Source organism: Cheilinus undulatus, linkage group 22 (genome assembly GCF_018320785.1).
Source record: "Cheilinus undulatus linkage group 22, ASM1832078v1, whole genome shotgun sequence".
Lineage (NCBI taxonomy): Eukaryota > Metazoa > Chordata > Actinopteri > Labriformes > Labridae > Cheilinus > Cheilinus undulatus.
The window spans coordinates 33836875-33861857 of record NC_054886.1 but is presented as its reverse complement, the minus strand read 5'-3'; the positions used below and the strand labels follow the sequence as shown (position 1 = coordinate 33861857).

Sequence of the window (24983 nt, the reverse complement as noted above, 5' to 3'; positions counted from 1 at the left end):
TCCTAAATTATTTTATCATGCTCTTTAAAATTTCAAGTTTGTAATGTCAGCATTGAACATCCTAAACTAGTGAATTTACAAAGATCCAAACTGAAAACAGTGAACAGAAATGTCTCTTCAGAGTCTGGGGAATAATGATCATGTGATCATTCTTGGATCATTTCCTCACTGATCAATCCTACTAAGAAAAATCTCCTGATCAGGCGATCAACTGTAGGACTTATGGAAGGAAAACAGCTTCTTCTCTTGTCATTTTCTTTTTCCACGGCTCTTTTGGATTTTATAATGACAAAAAATTCTCCCTTTTAGTTGACATAAATTTCCAGTTTTCTTTGTCTGGTAAATTTATGACTTGTTAAATTAAAAATGTTTGAGATTTTACTTAAAAATTGACTGAACCTTCTCATTTTTGTATTCTTATGGTGGCTCTAAATGCTGTTGTAATGATGGATAGTTTATATGCAGATATGTATAAAGAACTCATTTATGCAGGCCTGTTATGCTGGGATTTAGTCAATAAAACAGTTAAAAATGATGTTTAATTTCTCAGAGATTGTCCTGGGGGGCTTTAGAGTGTTTAGAGCAGAGGGACCCAAAGATAAAAGGTTGGGACCCACTGATGTAAAGCTCTATCATTTCAGAAATGTTCTGCCTTCTACCATTTTTGAAGCCACATAAATGTTTGGAGAAATTTCCAGAAACCAGATGAACAAAATGAATCTATGTTGATGTGGTTTGTTGACATTTCTCCTCACAGGTACTCTGCCATTAAAAACCGGCCAATCAGAGCTTAGCGAGCATCTCCTCTCAGTCTGAACCAGGGTCTGCTGCTGGAGCAGGAGAGGCTGATGTCAGACTACGACAGACTGAAGACTGAAGAGCAGGAGAAGGACGCCAAGCTGCAGAAACTCATGTGAGTAAAGGACTCATCCGTACGTTTATTTATGTTGAATGTGAGTTCATGTGGTTTTTGTTTGCAGGCTGCTGAATGAGCAGAGGGAGCAGGCCAGAGAGGACCTGAAGGGCCTGGAGGGTCAGGGTACCAAAGTATCATTTATTTTGAAAGGGCCTGGAGGGTCAGGGTACCAAAGTATCATTTATTTTGAAAGGGCATTTGAACGTACGGAAATCAAGGAAACGGACAACTTCACTCTTTTTTCAATTCTGGACACAAATTGAAAAAAGAGTGAAGTTGTCCGTTTCCTTGATTTCCGTACGTTCAAATGCCCTTTCAAAATAAATGATACTTTGGTACCCTGACCCTGGAGGATAAGGTAAGTATTTCCTGTTTGTACAGTGGAGGAGATGAAGTCCCCATGAGGGGCTCAGTGATCATCCATGTGTGCAAATAAAGACTCCATCCTGTAAAACTCCAGCTGTGTCTGCGTTTTTGTTGCATAACCCCCTACTTACATCTCTGACGCCTCCCCAGGGGGGAGCTGCACCGCGTCCCCCCTCCTCCATCAGGCATGCCTTGATCCAGGTACCGGCCACAGTGGGGTTTGAACCCCAGCATCCCCTGCAGAACTGGTCTAGTCCAGTCCTCTGTGCTACCGCCGCCATACCTTTCACACTACCACCTCTTCTCCTGGCGCATTTATCCTCTTTGTTCAGGATGTGGCTTTAAAATTCACTGAGACCAAGATGGGAGTCGAACCTGGAACCTCCAGACTCTGAGTCAGTCCACCATCTCTTTAGGCTACAGAGCCAGACATGCAGCAGAGCCTCAGAGCGGCTTTTCCTTCTTTATCTGGACTCAAATCTTGAAAACTTAAAGACATTGGTTAGATTTGAAAGGCCAACTCCTGTCCAGGTCTCCTGAAGTCTAGATTTGGACTCAGACTTTTAAAATAGATGAATCCATGCTAAGATTTGAACCTGTGACCTCCTGATTCATAGTCAGTTGGCTTTTCCACTAATCCACTGAAACACACACCTGTTCATGGTTCTCAGAGGATCTGATCTCTGCTTTTGGGGACTGGACTTAAAAATGCACCAAGACTCAAACCCACAACCCTCCAACTCTATGGCAGTCCTCTTTACTCCTGAGTCAGCCATTTACACCAGCAGCTTCAAAAATTCACAGAAGATCTGAACCAACAACCTCATGACTCCAGGGGAGTTACCAGTCCAGCTGAGCTAACACAAAGGTTAAAGATAGATCCAGATTCTCTGAGGCTTCACATCTGGAGTAGAACATCTCTACGATCCACAGTCTTTGCTGCCTGAGACCATTTTCATACTAGAGAAGAACATCTCCACGAGTGATAATCTTTGCTGCTGAAGAACATTTTCACATCTTGTGTTGCACATCTCAATCTTGAAAACTTAAAGTCATTGGTTAGATTTGAAAGGCCACCTCCTGTCCAGGTCTCCTGAAGTCTAGATTTGGACTCCGATGTTTAAAATAGATGAACCCATGATAAGATTTGAACCTGTGACCTCCTGATTCACAGTCAGTTTGCTTTTCCACTAATCCACTGAGACACACACCTGTTCATGGTTCTCAGAGGATCTGATCTCTGCTTCTGGGGACTGGACTTAAAAATGCACCAAGAATCAAACCCACAACCCTCCAACTCTATGGCAGTCCTCTTTACTCCTGAGTCAGCCATTTACACCAGCAGCTTCAAAAATCCACAGAAGATCTGAACCAACAACCTCATGACTCCAGGGGAGTTACCAGTCCAGCTGAGCTAACACACAGGCTAAAGCTACCTGCAGTTTCTCTGAGACTTCACATCTGCAGTAAAACATCTCTACAATCCACAGTCTTTGTTGCTGGAAACCATTTTCATACTAGAGTTGCACATCTCCATGCGTGATAATCTTTGCTGCTGAAGAGCATTTTCACATCTTGAGTTGCACATCTCCATGAGTGATAATCTTTGCTGCTGACGACTGTTTTAACATCTTGTGTTGCGCATCCCCATGAGTGATGATCTTTGCTGCTGAAGAACATTTTCACATCTTGTGTTGCACATCTCAATCTTGAAAAACTTAAAGTCATTGGTTAGATTTGAAAGGCCACCTCCTGTCCAGGTCTCCTGAAGTCTAGATTTGGACTCAGACTTTTAAAATAGATGAACCCATGATAAGATTTGAACCTGTGACCTCCTGATTCACAGTCAGTTTGCTTTTCCACTGATCCACTGAGACACACACCTGTTGATGGTTCTCAGAGGATCTGATCTCTGCTTTTGGGGACTGGACTTAAAACTGCACCAAGAATCAAACCCACAACCCTCCAACTCTATGGCAGTCCTCTTTACTCCTGAGTCAGCCATTTACACCAGCAGCTTCAAAAATCCACAGAAGATTTGAACCAACAACCTCATGACTCCAGGGCAGTTACCAGTCCAACTGAGCTAACACACAGGTTAAAGCTACCTGCAGTTTCTCTGAGACTTCACATCTGGAGTAGAACATCTCTACGATCCACAATCTTTGCTGCTGGAGACGATTTTCATACTAGAGTTGCACATCTCCATGAGTGATGATCTTTGCTGCTGGAGACCATATTCATATTGGAGTAGAACATCTCTACGATCCACAATCTTTGCTGCTGAAGAACATTTTCACATCTTGTGTTGCACATCTCCATGAGTGTTAATCTTTGCTGCTGAAGTCCGTTTTCATACTTGAGAAGAGATATAAATAGATATAAAATTATTGACGAAAATGATGAAACAAACTTGTACACATCTTGAGCTCTCTTTTTGCTCCTCTGGTCGATCTTCATCACCAATGATTGGAACATTTAGTTAATGCTTTCAGCCACTCAGCCATTTTTCTCCTGTGGAGTGAGTGTGCACACAAGCCAAAATAATGGCAAGCCCTGGAAATTAATGACAGGCATCACCCTCTGTTTCTGTGACAGTGTGAGTGGTGCAAAGCTCACATAACCCATGGGTGCAGCGCGCCTTGTTGCTGGCATGCAGTGGTTGCTACGTATCCGGTTTCGCGTAACACCTCGACATGCAGCGGGTTGTGAGGGCCCGTTATCGCTGCTTGCAGCTTTGATTTTATTGTACTTTTTTTTCTTTTTTCTTTTACTTTATTTTTATTATTGTTTTCTTTTGTTTTTCATTTTTGTCATTCTGGACGAGTTGAAGATCAATAGATATTCATAACTTGAGTGTTCGCCATACAACAAGGCCATGACCAAAGGCAAAATTTGGACATCTTTTTCTTCTACTTTTTTTTTTTTTGCTGTGTGAAAAGACCAGTAAGTCTTATAACATTTAGGTGTTTATGGCAATTATCACCAAATTATACAGTGATGATCACACATTGAGCTTCTCTGCACCAGTTTCACTCTGCCACAGCACCTTATTTAAACATTCAGCCCCCACACGCCATTCAACTAGAGTGGATGATTTCTAGTCTGCATCTGTATCATTACCACACCTACAACAAAGTCTCTTGGACCCATGCCCAAATCCCAACAGGAAGTCCACCAGCTTCATTTCAATGTCAAAATAATGCTTTCTAGATGGTTCTAAATGGCTTCATCTTGGTGTTAGTCCTGCTTACATCACTTTGTCTCATTCAAAAAGTTCTGTCGAGTCCATAGTATTACACCAAACACAGCAAACATCTCATCAAAGCAACCCCTACTGGCAACAGGAAGTGACATATTAGGGTAATTTATTTTGTCTCACTCTGTATAATTTTTCAGGCTCAGGCCTCAGTAGAGTGACAATATCTGTCCATGACACTAGCATGTTTCATTAAGCCAAACTTCAGTAGCAAAGGTAACCACTGAAAAATCTCACCTTTTGACAGGAAGTTGTTGTAACTCTTATGGTGAACATCTGATTTGCTTCCAATTTCGCATGTATGATCGGGGTCTGCCCCTAAGCATTTCCATGATGATGTCATGGATTTTCTCCAGCTCCACATACTGGTAGAAGCCGGTTACAACCGTCATCATTCCCACGTGTTGTTTTGTAGTTCTTCCCTCTCCATGTATTTCTGTTTCCTCTATTTTTTCTTTGAGTTTCCTCAGTTTTCTGTGTTTGTTTTTTTTCTTAATTCTTGCCTCTGAAGTGTTCCTTCACTGCTATTGTACCAGTAGTCTCACATTTGTCTAATCATGTTTGCATTTAGTCCCTGTGGATTTTGTGTTTTCCTGTTTGGATCTTGTAAGTTTTGGTTTTCCCATCATTGAGCTTTTGTTTAAGGACACATTCACACCAGAGCTGTTTGGACCACTTTAAACGAACTCTGGTCCGTTTTCCCGGATAGTCCGGTTCGTTTGGAGTGGTGTGAAAGCTCACATGAACTCTGGTGTGGACCAAACCAGCGACTCTGGTCCGCTTAAAAACAGGGGGTCTCAGTCCGCTTCCAAACGAACCCTTGTGCAGTTCATTTGAGGTGAGAAAGCAAAGCGGACCAACTTGTGAACCAATGGAAGTGGCATAAAGCGTAATGATATATATGTGATTTAATACACTCAAATACGTCGGTACCTCGCTTGCATCTGTGTAGCCATAGCAACATGTCGTTGTCAGTGCTGAGTCTTATTTAAAGAATCACGTTTCGCTGGCTGCTCTTTATGCCCCAATGCGAGAGCAGAAACCCCAAGACTGTGGTAAATTCTGTTTTTTTTTTTCATTGTTTACTTGGAAAAAAGACCGGTGGAAGCAGCTGGATTTCCCCGTTTCGTCTTCTTCTACGCCGGCTTTTCTTCTTCGTCACCATTTGTGACGACAGCGCCCTTAGTGGGCAGATGTTGTAGGTGTTCAGACGGTTTGGTCCATTTGACAAAGAGCAGTATGAATGCGAACTAAACCAAAGGAAAGAACAACATTGTTGCAATTTCCGTTCCAAAACGGACCGAGTCCCCGGACTATCAGATGTGAAAACGACCTAAATCTCCTTCCTGTTTTTCAGCTTGGTTCTCTATTTTTCCACATTTTTACCCTATTGTTAAACCGCCTTCCTAGATGTACTTCTCTTTTGCTCCATCTCTGCCTCACTGCCCCCATGAATCTATATCATTCACTTTGCTGTGGTTCTGTCACCTCAATGCACTTCTCTCCCACTGCAATATGAAGCAGCGAACATACCGTCTTTTCCTCCTCCTCTTCCTCAGCTGGGCTCAGAGGTCAGACGCTGATGGAGAGAGACCTACCTGCGGACGCTGTGACCAGGAGTTCTTGTGTAACTGCGCCTACGATGGATTCACCCGTGTTCCTGTGGTAACAGACCGCGCCTTGACTTTTGATCTCTCCTTCAACAGCATCACTGAGGTGACTGATGATGATCTGACTGGCCACAGGAAGTTGAAGGTTCTGAGTCTACATGGTAAAGATGACTGGATTAGGGTTAGGGTTAGATAAAGACTGAGAAGATATTCCTAATATGTGAGCTGAATGTGATGATTATAGACTAGAGGTAGACCACAACACAGAGTAGACATGTTCTACTGAAAATAAAGGGTAAATGCAAACCCTAGCCTTTCAACAAAACAAGAGAGATGAGCTAAACAGCTGAAGAAATTCAAAATTGTGGCCTTTACTGATAATGAAAAATAATTCCTTTTCTGTAAGACTATGATGTTTGTTTTTTTTAAAGATATATTTTTGGCATTTTTTTCCTTTATTAGATAGGACAGTGGATAGAGTCAGAAACAGGGAAGAGAGACATGCAGGAAATAATGCCACAGGCTGGATTTCAACCCGGGTCGCCTGCGTATATGGTGCGCGCCTTAACCACTCGACTACTGGTGCGCCGACTATGATGTTTTTAATAATCCAATAATACTGCAGGATAGTTTTAATGTAGATCGTGTTCTTTCAGGTAACAGTCTAGCTGTGATCCATCCATCAGCGTTTGATTCTCTTTGGAGTCTGGAGAATCTGGATCTGTCTGATAATAACCTGACCGCTCTCAACCATGAATGGTTCAACAAGCTTGGAGCTCTGCAGCAGCTCAACCTGCTCAACAACCCCTACAGGTAAACCTCTTGTGTTCCCATTCTCAGTGTGTGATTCTTAAAAGTTTCATGTTTCCTGAAGGGAAGCTGCAGTAAAGTCGTACTTTTATATATCCCCTGAAGGGGGATGAACAGTTTACACTCTGTTGTTGTTGTTTTTTACAAATTCAAATCCATATTTAACATACATAGAGTGATGGCCCTGCTGCTCTTTAGTAAAGCTCTACCATTGAGCTGTGGGGGGAGTTCAGTGCCTTGCTTAAGGGCTCTTTGACAGTGCTCACGGCGTGATTGAGCCTCTCTGGCTGCTAGCTTGGCTCCCACTGGGATTTGATCCAACAACCTTCTGCTCTTCAGCCCAGTTCCTTCTGGCATCTCGCCATTTGGCAGGAAGTTGCACTAACTCTTATATTGAGCATCTGATTTGCTTCAAATTTACTGATGAATGTCAGTCCAAGTCACATTAATAGTTTAGCATCTGACTTTGTCATACTGCCACCTACTGTAAGCAAGCAGTTCTACCACATACACAAAGTTTTCTGTGCTCTTTGTTCCACATAGACACATGGTTAGTCACAAATAATCTTCACATTGCATGTGACTTGAACTGTCTACATATTTTCACATATATTCTCTCACTTCCTCTTCTCCAGCTGTCTGGGGTCTCCCCGCGTGTTTCAAAGCCTGGTCAGACTGAGGAGGCTGGCTTTTGGAGGTATTGGTGGGGTATTTTCAATTTCATCCCCTTAACCCTAACCTTTGGGGTTGAGGTGCCTAACCCTGACCCTCTTTGGATGTTAATCTAGTTTGGGGTGTGTTAATTCAAATTTTATCTCCTTCCCCCTAGCCCTAACCCTGACATTTAGGGTTCAGTTGCTTAACCTCAACCCTCTTTGGATTTCCTTAGTTTTGGTGAATTCATTTTAATTTTTTCCTACATAGTAAATTTTTAGATTTTTATTCATAGCAAGCAGAAAATATATGTCATAAATGCATCACTGTGGTTCTGGCTTGGGTAATGTTTGTCATTTCTGCCCAAAGGTCCAGGTTGCCCCATTGTACAGGTCTGCAGATAAATGCCCAACCATTGAGGTCTGCAGCCAGACATAAGTCAGTGGAATTTTCAGAACCCTTTTTTTGTCTCATAATTGACTCAAACCTAAGGGATTTTGCATTTGTATCTATTAGTAAATAATGTGTTCTCATAAGCAGAAGAGGCAGGACATCAATACTGTGGCGTGTGGCTACTTGACAATCTCAGGCATTGATAATTGGTGTTTGTAGCAAAAAAAGGAAGGTGGGTTTTCTTTTTAATGATAAAGATCATGTTCTGTATATTCTGTGTAATTAAGTGGCTAAGAGTGCACTAAGTAGAACAAAAAAGATTATCCAAAAAAGCCTCTCTGGCCACAGCAGGTCCAAGCACCCCCTTCAAAAGCCTCAAACTGTATTTGCATCTAGAAAATTCTAGTAGGGTAGGTTCAAACAATGGATTGATAGAGTCCTGTGTTGTAAAATGGCGTACAAAAAGTAAATGCATTTTTGTGTGAGGAGAATTGCTTAATAGTGAGTAGCTTATTTAGTATGTTTCTTATAGATTACACCTGGTTTAGCGAGATCTGATCAGTGAATTTATGATGCTCATGGAGGCAAGCACTGTCGGGTATTTGGATATAAATTTTAATTGTCTTTTTGGTATCAGCTGTGCATGTGTGGCTTTGCTAACTGAAAAGATGCTTCAGAATAATGTCTCCTTATGATTTCCTTTCACTGGTAAGTTCTTCCTAAATCTTTGGAGTCCTAGTGATGCCTGGGTTCTTATGATGTTTGGGTCAGACATTTTCATTGTATTTTTGTTTCTTCTATTGCTGTTTTATTGTTTTTTGTTGATGTCTGGGTTTTCATGTCAAATCTGAACTCTTGTTTATAAAAGTGTTATACAAATAAAATGGTCTTTATCGATAATACCTGTCTTGAAGTATAATGAATATTCTATTATGGCGATAAGCAACTCATATGAGAGCAAAATGAGGGAGACTGGTTGGGTAGTATGGCATGATAGCAGGGTAAAGCATAATTAAGAAACCTTATATCATGAGAAACCTATTTTTTTAGTATTTTTTACAAATATTTGGGTATCTAGCAGTGGCTCCCAAAGTGGGGAAAAGGACCCTGGCCTCATGCAAAACTGCACACTTTAACCACCTCCAGGGATATTGGGGGTCCTGGTCTCTGGGACTAATCTGGAGGGGAAATAAGCTTTGGGAACTCCTGAAGTAAGGTACCTTCCAACCCAAAAAAGAGCCAACCCAGTCCGTTGTTTTGGGGTTCTCCTGCCTGAAAACACAAAATCTGATGGTCAGAATCTGCCTGTTATGTATATTATTATAAACTTAGCACAAAAAAGTAAGGATATTCGTGTTTGGAAGATTATTTCGTTTTTTTAACAATGCTTCTTTGCAATAAATCTTACACCATTAGAAAGCCTGTTTATTTCCCTTTAAAATGATGCCACGTTTGTAAGGAACATGCATTTGTGAGATGAGCAGCAGAGCTGAGTATATGGGTTGCATCCATGAAAAATCTGCCAAATCTTTAATCAGCTTATCCTATCATTGACTCTTGTTTGGTGGACAGGATGATCGAAGTCTGAAGACATATCGGCAGTTTCACAGTTTATTCATTTAACAAACAGGAGCCTCAGCCACAACAGCCTGGCTCCTCCCCCTCATGCTGATCACCAGCCTGGTCACACACTGCTGTGGGATGGCATCCCATTCTTCAATCAGCATTAGTCGCAAGCCAGCCAACATGGTTGTGTTGGTCACTCTGGCACGACCAGCAAACCCAAGCTGATCCCACAAGTGGTCAGTGGGGTTGAGGTCAGGACTGCTGGCAGGACATTCCAGCCTCTCCACTCCCAAATTGTTGAGGTAGTCTCTGATAAACCGCACTCTGTGGGGCCAGCTACATCATAATGGAGGATAGAGTTTGGTCCCAGACTGTGGAGATATGGGGTTGCCACTGGTTGCAGAATCTCAACTGGATATCTCTCTGCTTTGAGATAGCCTCCAATGATGACAAGCCTTGTTTTTCCAGTGAGGCTGTGCTTAGTCAGTTCTGGATTGTCTGGGCAGAGAGCTGTCGGCCATATCTTCCTGCAAACCTTGACAGCAAATCTGCAGAAGACAGCCAAGAAGATTTGGCAACATTTTCATGGGTGCAACCCACATACTCAGCTCTGCTGCTCATCCCACAAACACATGTTCCTTAAAAAATTGGCACCATTTAAAAGCGCAATAAACAATGTTCTAATAACAAGATTTATTACCAAGAATTATTTTTACAAGAAATAATATATCAAACACAAGTTTTCTTTTTTGTGCCAAATTTAAAAATACCGCCACCCAAATGCAGCAGTAAAATCAATTTTCTACTGATAGTAAAAAAAAAATTTTGTAAAGAAATCAGTTATCGTCAGTCCAAAACAGCTACTCACATCCAGCTTCTGAGTTAGAAAATAATGTTATATCAAATCACAAGATCACCTCCTAGGAGGGACTATGACTAAAAGGAAGTGATGATCTAGAACGGGACACCAGAGACGGAGCAAATGTTGCTGTGGTCATAGTCGTGTAAAAGATGAGGTAAACTATAACAAGATAAGATTAAACAGCAGCGTACTGCTCGACTAGAAGTCAGTTCTGGTGTTAAATTTTCAATTTAAGCTCAACTAAAAAACTAAATTCATTAGTTTGCTTGACATTCATACCAAACAACTGACACCCACGTTTTTATTTTGGAAATTTTATTTGTCTAAAACGTTGAAAAGTGAGAATTCTCTTTAAGTTCATCTGGTCATACTTACAAAAGTTTCCCCTGAAAGTAAATATTTATGCTCACTACCTCTTTTCATGTTTGGTTAAAGCTCTCGACCCCAAGGTTTTTAACTTCCTCAGACATCCGCTGGTCATTTCAATGTAAGGGGAAAAAGAAATTTAACCCTCGTCATTTTAGTAAGCTGAAATGAAAACTCTAAAATTACAATTCTCTAGACTCCAAAATTACTATGTAATCACTAGATAATTTCTAGGTATTTATTAGCTAATTAATCCTACCAAAACACTTGGAAATTAAAAGGTAACTACCAGGTACAACTGGATAACTTCTAGATAACTACTAGGCAATCACTAGGTAATACTAGCCTCCTGATAATTAGGCTGCTAGGTAACTGGGGCCCACTAAAGTAAATAAACTTAGCAGTAAAAGTAAGGAAATATGTGGTTGGTTGGTAATTTCTTTGTTGTAACAATGCTTCTTGGTAATAAATCTTATACCCTTGGAAAGCCTGTTTATTACCCGTTTAAATGGAGCCACATTTGTAAGGAACATGTGTTTGTGGGATGAGCAGCAGAGCTGAGTATGTGGGTTGTGCCCATGAAAAACTTGCCAAATCTTCTGCTGCAGTTGTGTCCCTCACTTTTGTTCCTTTATTCAGTCACTGGGGAAGGAACTCGATGAATATAGGTAAGGGGGTAAATTAGGTGAAAATATTAAAAACTTCCTCCTTTATCAAGTTCACACTTCCTCCCTGGATGTACTTCTCTTTAACTCCAAGTCTCCCTGCCTCACTGCTGCTCCAAGAATCTGCTTCAGTCACACCGTTCTGATTCTATCACCTGAAAGCATTTTTCTACCTCTGCAATATGAAGCAGCATCTTTTTCTCCTCCTCCTCTTCCTCTGCTGGACTCAGAGGTCAGACGCTGATGGAGAGAGATCAACTTGCGGACGCTGTGACTGGAAATTGTTCTGTAATTGTTCCTACGGCGGGTTCATCCGTGTTCCTGAGGTTACGGGCCGTGCTTCGACTCTTGATCTTTCCTTTAACAACATCACTGAGGTGACCGATGAAGATCTGACCGGCCACAGGAGGCTGACGGCTCTGAGTCTACACGGTAATAATGACTGGGCATCAAAAATGAGACTGGATAAAATGCTTTAATAAGATATGACTATTCTGTGAGCTGACAGTCATGATTATTTACAAGAATGAGCTACAAATGCTTAATGCAAATCTGTGTCCATTAAACGGCAAAAGAAGGTGAAAGAAATAATGATTCAGGATAATATTAAAACTCTCTCAGGTAACAGTCTAGCTGTGATCCATCCATCGGCGTTTGATTCTCTTTGGAGTCTGGAGAATCTGGATCTGTCTGATAATAACCTGACCGCTCTCAGCCATGAATGGTTCAGCAAGCTCGGAGCTCTGCAGCAGCTCAACCTGCTCAACAACCCGTACAGGTAAAGAACCCGGCTTAGATACAGATGAATAATCTTCACATTGCATGTGACTTGAACTGTCTACATATTTTCACATATATTCTCTCACTTCCTCTTCTCCAGCCGTCTGGGGTCTCCCCCCGTGTTTCAGAGCCTGGTCCGACTGAGGAGGCTGGCTTTTGGAGGTCCTGCTCTGCTGGAGATAAAGAGAGGAGATCTGTCAGGGGTCACAGAGCTGGAGGAGCTCACTCTACATGCCAATAACCTTGAAAGGTGGGGAGCTGACAGTGCTGCATCACTGGAAAGTTCACAATCATTGTTAGGAATGCTGACCATAACAGGAGAAAGGGGAGAACATTCTGGACAGCCAAACGGGGGGTGGGGTAAAGTTAAGCTGTGATAAACATATTTTATGTTTAACCTGAAAAATCAAACACTCTAAACAAAGAAAAAAAAGATCTATTTATACTCAAGTACAATATAACATTTGTCAAAATGTAATCTCCTTTCTAAAAACAGAGTTTCCTATTGGTTGGTGATGTTAACAATGTGGATGGACACACTGGACTAGATAATTAGGAAAGTAATTAGGAAAGACTTAATGGCTGCACTATAATGTGCACAAATGTCAGGATAACAGAAAAGTGGAAGTGAAAAGTGGAAGAAACTGAAACATTGTTTGAGGGAAAAATAATTTACAAATATAAAAAAAATGGATTAAAACAGGTCAAAAGTGCCAAAAAATGATGGAAAAAGTAGTGATCAGGGGCCAAATCATGGCAAAACAAGTGACAACAGTGCCAAAAAGGAGGAAAACAGGTGTAAAAATGATGAAATATTTTAGGCTTGTTAATTCACAAAGACCATATTAGTGGAAATATGTAATTCTCTTTTTACACAAGTTTACAGCAGTCTTTCATGACCTAAAAATATATCTGTGAACATAGATGATGGATTTATGACTTGCCGATAAATCCCTCTGCTAAAAACTAGAAAAGAATCAAAAACAATCAAAAACAATAGAATACAATAGAATAGAATGAAGAGAATACAAAAGAATACAATAGAAAGGATAGAACAGAGCAAAAGAGAATAAAAAGAATAGAAAGCAGAGAATAGAAAGAATAGAATTAAATAGAAAAGAATGGAACAGAACAGAATGAAGAGAATAGAAAAGAATGGAACAGAACAGAATAAAATTAGGATAGAATAGAAAAGAATATAATAAAAAAGAAAGCATAGAAGAGAAAGAGTAGAGTATAAAGAAAAGAATACAATAGAATAGAATAGAATGAATAAAATAGAAAGAGTAGAATAGAATAGAATAGAAAAACTAGAATAGAATTTAAAGAATAGAATAGAATAGAAAGAAAAGAACAGAAAAGAATAATAAAATAGAAAGAGTAGAATAGAAGAGAAAAACTAGAATATAATATAGAGAGTAGAATAGAATAGACCTTAAAGAACAGAATAGAATGAATAGAATAGAATGAGAAGAATAGAAAAGAATAGAAAAGACTGAATAAAAATATTAGAATAGAATAGAATAGAATAGAATAGAATAGAAAAGAACAGAAAAGAACCAAACAGAATAAAATTAGGATAGAATAGAAAATAATATAATAGAAAAGAATAGAAGAGAAGAGAAAGAGTAAAATATAAAGAATAGAATTCAATAGAATAGAAAAGAAGAGAACAGAATGAATAAAGTAGAATAGAATAGAATAGAATAGAATAGAATAACTAGAATAGAAAGAAAAAATAGAATATAAAGAATAGAATAGAATACACAGAAAAAGAACAGAATAGAGGAGAATAAATAAAATAGAAAGAGTGGAATAGAATAGAATAGAATAGAATAACTAGAATAGAAAGAAAAGAAGAGAATAGAATGAATAGAAAAGAAAGAGTAGAATAGAATAGAACAGAAAAGAATAAAAAAGAAAGAGTAGAATAGAATAGAATAGAATAGAATGAATAGAATGAATAGAATGAGTAGAATTGAACAGAATGGAATAGAATAAAAAAGAATAGAAAAGGTAGAATGGAATAGAATAAAATTAATAGAATGAAATAGAAAAGAATAGAATGAGTAGAACAGAATAGAATAGAAGAAATAGAACAGGAAGAGTAGAATAGAATGGAATAGAAAAAAGTAGAATAGTATAGAATTGAATAGAATAGAATAGAAAGATTAGAACAGAATAGAATAGATTCAAAAGAATAGCACAGATCAGAATACAATAGACAAAAAAGAACAGAAAGAGTAGAATAGAATAGAATAGAAAAATAGAATAGAATAGAATAGAATAGAATAGAATAGAATAGAATTTCTCCAGATGACATCACCAAGGATCAAACCTCTTAACAGCTGCTTGAGTAAACATTTTGTTGATGAAATATCAGGAAAGAGAAGGGGAAGAGTGACTTTTCTCTTTTCCAGGGGCCAGGTTCCCATCTTCTGTTAGAAAACTGGGGACATTTGTTTTTACATTTGACCTTTACCTGGCAGTAGTTCATCTGACAGTTTAATAACTTGCTGCTTTACGGCTGATGAAATATAGTATGAAAAAGAAGACAGTAAATCATTGATTTTTCAAATTCCAGCCCAAACTTTTAAATCAAAATGTATACACTTATATGTCTCACAAAACCTCAAGAATTTTCTTCCCTTTCTTAAGGACCAATAGTTCAATTCAAAGAAGTTTATCTATCAAAATGTTAACTTTTGTAACCTTTTTAACCAAAGTTATGATTGTATAGTTGAATTTATCCACCTTTCCATCTGAGCAGCACAGCTCTACTGTTTTTTATTATTAGGATTTAGAGCCACCTAGTGGCAGAACTTAAGTACTTTGGATTCAACCCTCATAAGAACCTGTGCTCAGGCCAAATAATCTGTACTATTTCAGGCACAGTTTATCATTAGTCACAAAGACACTTCCTCAAAATATGTTTGGATGATGTTTTTGAATCTGTGGTTTATAGCAAAATGGAAAAATTAAATAATTCAGGTTGTAACAGTTTTATTCAAGAACACAGAAATAAATCCCTTTTCATATAATTTTTGTGCAAAATCAAGTCCAGAGAAGACAGCTTTAGCATGATATTTGGTTAATTCATACAATTATTATAATTGATCAGAAATCTAAAGGTCCAACTGGGACATTAAATCAATTGTTTATGAATGTGAACCAAGGTTGAAATTGATCCAGATTTTTTTAAATCAATTTTTGTTTCCTTTTCACTTTTTTTTTTTTTTTTTTTTTTTTTGAGGCATATTTTTTTAGTTTTGTTTCAGTTCACTCTGTGTACATGATTTTATAAGTGATTTAGCTTAATTAAGTTGACTGTAATAAACTAGGTATGGACACAAATTTCATTTGAATGAAATTAGACATAGTCATCACTGTCATGGAAATTTCCAATTTCCCAAATGTGTGTACCATTTCTGTTTCTCCACAGTTATTCTGAGCATTGTTAAGTTACTTTAAGGCCCCAAGTCAAGCTGTAGTTTCACCTAAGTGGGCGTGGCTTCAGCTCATTGAACAGACACGCCCACAGCATCCTGGAGCAGAGTTTACTGCCTCATTTTTCATGATTATGAAGCTTAATTTTATAAACCTAGAGATGTTTTATTTGACTGAAATTTGACCTGGAGGTTCATGACACAGTGACCTGTCATACAACAACCCTAAACATGGATTTATTTTTACTTTAGAGGGCCTTTAATGAACATACCCAGGGTAGTCTGGCTGGGGTCAACAAATGAAAATCTGTAACAAAAATCCAATAATTAAAGTCAGCACCTTTCTTTCCCCTCCATAGGTATGAGTCTGGGGCTCTGGCAGATGTGTGGCCACTAGGTCATGTGACCTTGAGTCTCTATGGTCCATTTTTAACAAACCCAGCCCTAGCTTCAGCCGTGCTCGCCGATGTATCATACCCAAACACACCCATCGTTCTGCAAGACGCTCATCTGATTGGGAAAGAGTCTGTGCAACCAATCAAAGTGTCAGCCAAGAAGAGAATCAGGTAAATATGTCTCCTCAATATTTCTTTTTTGCACCATTAAAATCTCCTAAAACCTGATTTACACGTCAGCATCCTGTCCATGCCATGATGTATGCCAGGGGTCATCAACTACATGTGGACAAGGGTTAGCTTTCTGCTACACAGGCACTTTGGGGGATTAACTCTTATAAAAAAAACTTAAGATATTTTAAAAGTGGTCTTATTGACATAATTTTGTTGATTTTTTTTTCTTACAAATGCGTTATTGTTAGGCTCTAATAGTGAGATCAGTCTGATTTATCACAGCCAGCCACAAGGGGGCGATTGAAATATTTTAGCTGAATTCCTGAAGCCAAATGCTGACATAGAAAATGATGGTTTTATTAAGAATGGACATATAAGTTTGTGTTTAGCATGCTGATGTTTATCATTAAATTAAAACCTTCTATACCACTGATTAACAACTGGCAGCCTGGGGGCCAAATCAGGCCCCACAAAGCTTCTTTTCAGGCCCACAGAAGGTCATTAAATTCAGAAAAGCAGGAAAGTAGATGTTGTGGTTTTAAGAGTAGCTTTTGGCTTTAAATGTCTTCAGCTCTTAAATCCACCCCAATAATTAATATTGAAATAGTTTTAGAATTACTAACATTTGATCTGTTTTCACAGAAATTCACTTGTCAGCCATTATCAGTAAATATTAACAAAATGTGTTAAAACTGGCAAACATGACCGAATAAAGTGGTAGAAAAGGGGCTAGAGAGTGACAAAAATGGGTGATAAGTGTACACAAAGGGACAATACCTGCAGGAAAAGTGAAGAAAAGAGGTTAAAATTTGGCAAACCATTAGTATAAAAGGAAAAAAGGGGCAAAAATGGACAAAAAGTGGCAAAAATGGATGAAGGAGGGATAAGACACGCAAGTAAAATGGTTTAAAGGAGTCAAAGAATGGTAAATATGAGGTGAAAGAGGCAAAAAGGGCAAAAAGTATCAAAAATGTGTTAAAAGTGGATGAGAGGTGCATAAATAGCCAATGACAAAGTAGTGAAAAGGCAGGAAAGTGGGTGAAAGAGTGATAAAATAGCAAGAAGTATTAAAAAATGGGTTTAAAGTGGCACAGAAAATGGCAGACTGAAGCAGTAAAGTAGTGTAAAGAGTGAAACACGAGTTAAAATCGGTGCTAAATCCTAATTGTTGAGGGACCATTTTTTCCAGCCAATTCTGTTTATGCCTGTCTCCAACCACGGTATTATAGATAAGGATAGATCTCACTGGTAATGAATAAAACACTATATGTTAATCAGAACAATATATTAATTTAATTTTTCGTTTTTTGGAAGTCCGGCCCCCAGAGACTCTGTTAAGACTAAATCTGGCCCTTGTGCGAATGTACTTGATGCCCCCTGTTCTATACGCCATGTGCATTTTTTTCCGATCGTCCTCGTCGATGTCTCTTTGTAGGAGTGCTACTCTCCGGAACATTACCATATCAGATCAGGCATTTATGGAAGCCATGTGGATCATGAATGGACAGCCCATCACTTATTTTTCTATGGAGGACGTCACACTGACAAGTGAGGGCAGGTAGGAAACCACTGCATCAGCATTAGACTGTTATACCAACTTTAAACTCTACTTTTACACACGAGATACTTCCTCTGTAAACTTTGACAGGAAGAGACAACAAATATGAAGTTATAGATCTAAAGACAAAGGATGGGCTAAAGCATCTTGGTAATTTTTTGTTTTATGCTTCCTGTTAGGTGGGAGCTACCCAGTGCAACAAATGTCAGTGCTCTTGATGAGGTTTTTGTACGAAACCCTGTGATTCTGGATTTGATGAAATTTGTAAAGTATTCAGAGTTTTTCCTGCTGCTGCGCTACCCAAGAAAGATTTCTGCGATCAACGCTAAGGTATGAAGGAGAAATCAACACATGGCGTGATTGCTTTTCTGTAAGTTTACCACAAAACCTCATGAAAAAAAAATACCTCAAACCAAAACAAAAACAAGAAATAAATTCAAGGAACATGACAGATGCAACTGTTGGGTGAGACATGTGGCTTAATTTCCCCAGTTTTGATATCAGAAAATACAATCTGAGTTGGAATATAAAAGTGAAACGTAAAATCAAAAGTTATGTCACTTTCTGCTTTATTCAATTAAATATGAAATCTGATTTCAATCACAAAGTGCTGTCAAGACGAAAACTGAGAGGCAGCAATAAGAGCAATGTCTGGGTGAAAGCTGCCTAGTGAGGCATTGATTACAGTCCCTTAACCCTCGGATCCTACTATGTCTGTTTTGAGGACATTCATCCTTTTTATCAGCATTTTTTTGAGTTGATAGTCACATTTTTATAGATTGAGGCATCAAATTTGGCCAAAGTTATTGTTTTTCTTCATATAAAAAAAAACAAAAAAAAAAACAAACAAAAAAAAAACGTGTCACCCATAGAACTCGATTGACATGAAATAGCTCCATCCATCCTTGTTTGTCCGATATCGGACAACAGACCTCCATTAAAAACACGTTTTTTGACTGTGTGTCTATGGCACCAAAACAACTTATAGCAACCTTTCTATGCAGTCACTCGATCACCAGGGCTCTAAATTTCACCATTCTACAGTGATCCAGCAGATGGTGCCAGCGCACCATTTTAACCCCTTTGTCAACTCACACATGGTTTACCTTCCATGGACTCAGAGTGTCTGAAGCGCTATCTCACCCACTAAACATCATCAGAATTAAATAAAACGATTCATGCCACTAGATATGGATGTCTGAGAGTGGGCTACATGCGGAAGGAAAAGTTTGTGTGCTCCAACGTGTGTGCTCGGGTGCGAATCTGTGCCTATGTTTACGGCCGGACATGCCGTAAGTGGAGTGTTTACAGTGGGAAATGTTACCTCTGAATTCTACTGTCTGGGGCTAAGAAAGGGGAACATTTGGACAATTTTGACTTTGCCCTCACTTCATAGCAAGTGGATGGACATGCATGAGGATGCATGGGTCCTTTCAATCAATAGGTAAGAATATATCATATCTCAAATATACAGTAAATTTATATATGTGCGTAATTAGCATATTTGTGGTCACATTTTGGTTAGAGGTGGAAATGCGCGTGTTTGTGATTCATATCCTACATATTTCCTCTGGTTCTTTATGCCTGTACATAAAATAAACCTAACATGAACAAATGCATTTGCTCGCATATTTAAATTGGTCAATATTGGCAAAAAATGGTGGAAAAGGTGATGAAATTGGATTTTTAAAGAACATAAATGAGTTAAGAGTGGCAAAAATTAGATAAAAGTGGCAAAAAATAACCAAAAATTGATTAAATTGGCAAAAATGGGCACAAAAAGTGGTTAAGGGGATTAAAAGTGGCTGAAATGTTTTAAAGTGCAAAAAAATGAGGGAAATTAGGTGGACTGGGATGAAAAGTTGATATAAACTGGCAAAAATGGGATAACTGTGGTTAAAATGGGCAAAAATGGGTGTTTAAGTGATTAATAGTGGCAATAATGAGGCAACAGTAGGAAGAAAGGGGCAAGAATTGTTTTAGAAGTGACAAAAACAGGCAGACAAAGTGGTGGAAAGGTTATAAAATTGACAAAAATGGGTTTTAAGTGGCAAAAATGTGCTAAAATTGACAAAAATTGGTAGGGATGGGACCAATCCGATCCAATATCAGTATCAGGTCTGATATGGCTGTAATTAATACATTGGATATCTGACTGACGGTGCCGATCCAAGTGACCGATCCAATCCCATCCTACAGTTTGCGGTAGACCATGAATGCACCTCAGTCAAACAGGAGACAGTCTGTGTGTAACTGAGCTAGTATTAGTTAGGATGTTCTTAGCGGTATAATTACCTAGTAGATTAAACGTAAATTTATATTTACAAAAGTGAAAACTAGTCTAAAGATGAAAGAACACAAGGAAGAGTGGGTGTGATGTTAGTGCTTCAACTAGCTACCAAATTGCAGGTTCACCTTAGTAACACGTCAGCTCTTAAGCAGTTAGCACATCGCCAAGCACGGGGGACTGACTACCGTGAGGACTCTAGCTGCAAACTTCAACTGTACTACAGTATCTTTTCAACATAAGTGAAACTAACTTTTACTTTCAGGTATTTGTGATAAACCGTTTCTCAACCTTGTTGCTCGGGAACCTGCAGTACCTGGACCTGACTGACAACCACCTGAGTGACCTAGCTCTAGAGGAGACACTGTGGTATGGATGCAGCCCGATGAAGGACCTTCGAGTTTTAAACATCAGTGGAAACTTTCTGAGGGTGAGTTCAAAAAATCAATTATTTGTTAACAGCCAGGACACGATGATGATCAAACAAAGCCTTCCCCTTGTTTCCACATATGTTGGGTTATGGAGGTAAGTCAAGCGGAAGTCAGTTCATTCCTACGGGAATCTCTGTGATGTCCAACCTGCCCGCGATAACTCAAGGGGCGAGCCGGCACTTGAACAAAGAGGTAACTTACAGTTGGACTGAGTCCAAGACCAGAAGTTGTGTTTACTGACGTGCTTGTGAAAGCAACATAGCTTAGCAGCTCATGCTAAAAAACGTAAAAAAGTGCTAAAAAAGTTTGATAAAAACCTTGAGGAAGTTCTTACCTGCCTCCTGAAGTCTTTTTCTGTCCCTCTGCTGTCCAGTCTCTGTCCACACTGAGTCAAATGGTAACTAAGCTCTCCAAACTGACTCACCTGGACGTCAGCAGGAATGGATACAGCTCCATGCCTCAGAGCTGCTCCTGGCCACACACCCTGAGATACCTCAACATCTCCGGGGCTAAACTCATAACCATCACCGGCTGTCTACCCACAACCCTGGAGGTATGTCAAGTCAAGCGTGTAAGCAATAATCCTGACCAATTAAACACCCTCAAAACACTCATTAAACATTCATTTTGATATGAACTTCATCATCTACAGGTGTTAGATCTGAGCTACAACGGACTCAACAACTTCTCCCTATTCCTGCCTGTTCTGAGAGAGCTCTACCTCTCTGGGAACAAGTTTGTGAACCTTCCAGATGGACGGCTGTTCCCTAATCTGCAAACACTGATAATACAGGTAAGGACCAATCACATCTCCAACATTTCTTCCAACCTCTAGTGTTCCAAGAGTGACCCCTTCCTTGTTTCCTCACAGTCAAACACCATGAACATGTTTGGGCCTTCAGACCTCCAGTCCTACAGTCGACTCCAGAGCCTCCAGGCGGGTCAGAACAAATTTGTCTGCTCCTGTGACTTTGTCAGCTTCCTCCAGTCTGCCTTCAAAGATGCTGGAGAGGTTCAGATAACAGACAGAGAGGAGAGCTACGTCTGCGACTCCCCTCTGTACCTGCAGGGACGACCAGTTGGTGGAGTCAGTCTCTCTGTTGTTGAATGCCATCAGGTTTTGTTCGTGTCTGTGAGCTGTGGTGTGGCACTGTGTGTTGCCCTGCTGGTGAGCATCCTGCTCTGGCACCTCCATGTATTCTGGTACCTCAAGATGACTTGGGCGTGGCTAAAGGCAAAGAGGAGCAGTCGACGACGGTGCCAGAAGGATAAAATGGATACAGAAGCATTGCTGTCCTTTGACGCCTTTGTGTCCTACAGCGAGAGGGATGCTAGCTGGGTGGAAAACTACTTGGTACCTGAACTGGAGCAGCCAGGGTAACAGCAGATTGTTTGCCAAATATCAGTGACACATCTGAAAAAGTTTAACACAAGGAACAAGACTTGCTCATGGTGTTTGCTTTTTCTTCCACAGAGAGAATGGTGAGGACTCCTCAAACCCCAGAGGCCCCAGACCTCTGACCCTCTGCCTCCACAAGCGGGACTTCCTCCCCGGACACTGGATTATGGACAACATCATGAGTGCCATCGAGCGAAGCAGGCGGACCATCTTCGTCCTCTCTGAGAATTTCGTCCAGTCCGACTGGTGCCGCTATGAGCTGGACTTCTCCCACTTCTGGCTCTTTGATGGGAATGCTGGTGATGAGACGGCCATCTTGATCCTGTTGGAACCGCTGTCCAGAGACAACATCCCCAAACGCTTCTATAAACTACACAAACTCATGAGGTCCACCACCTACCTGGAGTGGCCTCAGGAGGAGGAGAGGGTTCTGGAGTTCTGGAAGAGTCTTCGTAGGGCTTTGAGAGTGGAAGAAGAGGACGATGACTGAGACATAAGTTCAATGATGAAGGAGCACATTGATTTTAAGTGATCATTTGAGATATTAAGAAATGGTTTTAGCATTATAATGAGCCCTTTCATGCTGATTAGTCCCAGAGTTATCAGTTTTATTTGACATTTTCTTTTAATAGCTTTTTACATGCTATGAAAAGGGGGTTACCTAGGAGATACCTAGACAGTATTTTCTCCTGTTTTCTTCTGTGGTCACTTACATTTATCTCTCTATTTAAGATCCTGCTCCTGAAGTTTCTCACCTATTTGTGTCCCCCGTCCCAGACTGCTCTTATTGTCAGTCCACAGTGACTCCTTGTGTTCCTTTTTCCTTTATTTGCTTATGTGCTCTCTCCTGGACGATTACCGTCTTTGTTTCGACCCAGCCTGTTGCTAGCTCCATAGGATCTGTCTGCCATGTTGTTGCACTTCTGTGTATCAGAAAGCCTTTTTGAATACCCCAAAATATTCTGCAACCAAATCCAATCATAGTGTGTCTTTGTGTCAGTGATGTGTATGCAGGATTACAGGAACATCAGCATTCTAACCCTCATAATAGGAAAATGCTTACAGTACTGCATATGTTTTTTTTCACCCTTTAACAGGTCTTAATGCATATTAAACGGATGTTCTCTAGAGGGCGGTCTGAAAACAACTGTCTTTATTACTGAGTTTTTCTGGCCAAAATCCTCGGTCTACTGGCATGAATTCATCTGATCTCTGTACCTGCACTCTCGTCCTCAGTTTTCTGCATCTTGTTCTCTGTCCCTGCTTTCTTCTCCTCCATTATCCTCATCATCATCTTGCTCTCTGTCCCTGCTTTCCTCTCCTTCATTACCCTCATCTTACTCTTTGACCCTGCTTTCTTCTGCTCTGTCGTCCTCATCTTGCACTCTGTCCCTGCTTTCTTCTCCTCTGTCATACTCATCTTGCACTCTGTCCCTGCTTTCCTCTCCTCCATTATCCTCATCTTTCGCTCTGTCCCTGCTTTCTTCTCCTCCATTATCCTCATCTTGCTCTCTGTCCCTGCTTTCTTATCCACCATTATCCTCATCTTGCTCTCTGTCCCTGCTCTCTTCCCCTACATTATCCTCATCTTGCTCTCTGTCCCTGCTTTCTTCTCCACCATTATGCTCATCTTTCACTCTGTCCCTGCTTTCCTCTCCCCCATTATCCTCATCTTGCACTCTGTCCATGCTTTCCTCTCCTCCATTATCCTCATCTTGTTCTCTGTCCCTGCTTTCCTCTCCTCCATTATCCTCATCTTTCACTCCGTCCATGCTTTCCTCTCCTCCATTATCCTCATCTTGTTCTCTGTCCATGCTTTCCTCTCCCCCATTATCCTCATCTTGCACTCCGTCCCTGCTTTCTTCTCCTCTGTCATACTTATCTTGTTCTCTGTCCCTGCTTTCCTCTCCTCCATTATCCTCATCTTGCACTCTGCCCCTGCTCTCTTTCCCTACATTATCTTCATCTTGCTCTCTGTCCCTGCTTTCCTCTCCTCCATTATCCTCATCTTGCACTCTGTCCCTGCTTTCCTCTCCTCCATTAACCTCATTTTGCACTCTATCCCTGCTCTCTTCCCCTACATTATCCTCATCTGGCTCTCTGTCCCTGCTTTCTTCCTCTACATTATCCTCATCTTGCACTCTGTCCCTGCTTTCTTCTCCTCTGTCATACTCATCTTGCACTCTGTCCCTGCTTTCTTCTCCTCTGTCATACTCATCTTGCACTCTGTCCCTGCTTGCTTCCCCTACATTATCCTCATCTTGCTCTCTGTCCCTGCTCTCTTCCCCTACATTATCCTCATCTTGCTCTCTGTCCCTGCTTGCTTCCCCTACATTATCCTCTTCTTGCACTCTGTCCCTGCTTGCTTCCCCTACATTATCCTCTTCTTGCACTCTGTCCCTGCTTGCTTCCCCTACATTATCCTCATTTGGCTCTGTCCCTGCTTCCATCTCTTCCGTCATCCTCATCTTGCACTCTGTCCCTGCTTTCTTCTCCTCCATCATCATAATCTTGCTCTCTGTCCCTGCTTTTTTCCCCTACATTATCCTCATCTTGCTATCTGTCCCTGCTTCTTCTCCTCCATCTTCCACATCTTGCCTCCTGCACTTGATTTCTGCTCCTCTGTCATACTCATCTTGCTCTCTGTTCCTGTTTTCTTCTGCTCCATTGTCATCATTTTGCTCTCTGTCCCCGCTTTTTGTTCTCTATCCCTGCATAGGGAGGAGCAGGGCCCTTATGTACTTTTTTACCACATCTGACACAAATTTCTGTATGTCAACCAATTAATTTAGATGGTTTTGATTCAAGACAGACACTAAGAAGGAAAAATTACTAGTACTAATTTCACTCCAGTCTTCTCAAGGGCTCCCCCTGCTGTGGGCTTGGTAATCAGTGGAGGGGGAAACCCCTGCTCTGCCCATGCGTATCACTATGTAGTAGGAGGATTGATTTAAATTTCTATCAGATCTCAGTCTTCCCACTCTGTTATTCAGTCTATCAAACTATGCAATAGATGAAGAGGAAGCTCTCATGCAGCACATCACCA

General features: G+C 40.3%; 1 protein-coding gene across 1 annotated transcript; it reads left to right on the top strand.

Moving 5' to 3' along the window:
- Positions 1–6056: 6056 nt before the first annotated feature.
- On the top strand, positions 6057–22427 carry LOC121504364 (toll-like receptor 2). The gene is made up of 11 exons (XM_041779073.1): positions 6057–6312; positions 6808–6964; positions 12348–12497; positions 16053–16259; positions 17698–17820; positions 18000–18150; positions 20373–20537; positions 20912–21091; positions 21191–21331; positions 21410–21915; positions 22013–22427. Exons 1-11 carry the CDS (start codon positions 6057–6059, stop codon positions 22425–22427), a joined length of 2451 nt encoding a protein of 816 aa, XP_041635007.1.
- Positions 22428–24983: the final 2556 nt, after the last annotated feature.

Coding starts and splice junctions, on each gene's coding strand:
- LOC121504364 (XM_041779073.1), top strand. CDS start 6,057: ATGAAGCAGCGAACATACCGTCTTTTCCTCCTCCTCTTCCTCAGCTGG. Junction 20,538..20,911: donor TCAGTGGAAACTTTCTGAGG/GTGAGTTCAAAA, acceptor TCTGCTGTCCAG/TCTCTGTCCACACTGAGTCA. Junction 21,332..21,409: donor TGCAAACACTGATAATACAG/GTAAGGACCAAT, acceptor GTTTCCTCACAG/TCAAACACCATGAACATGTT.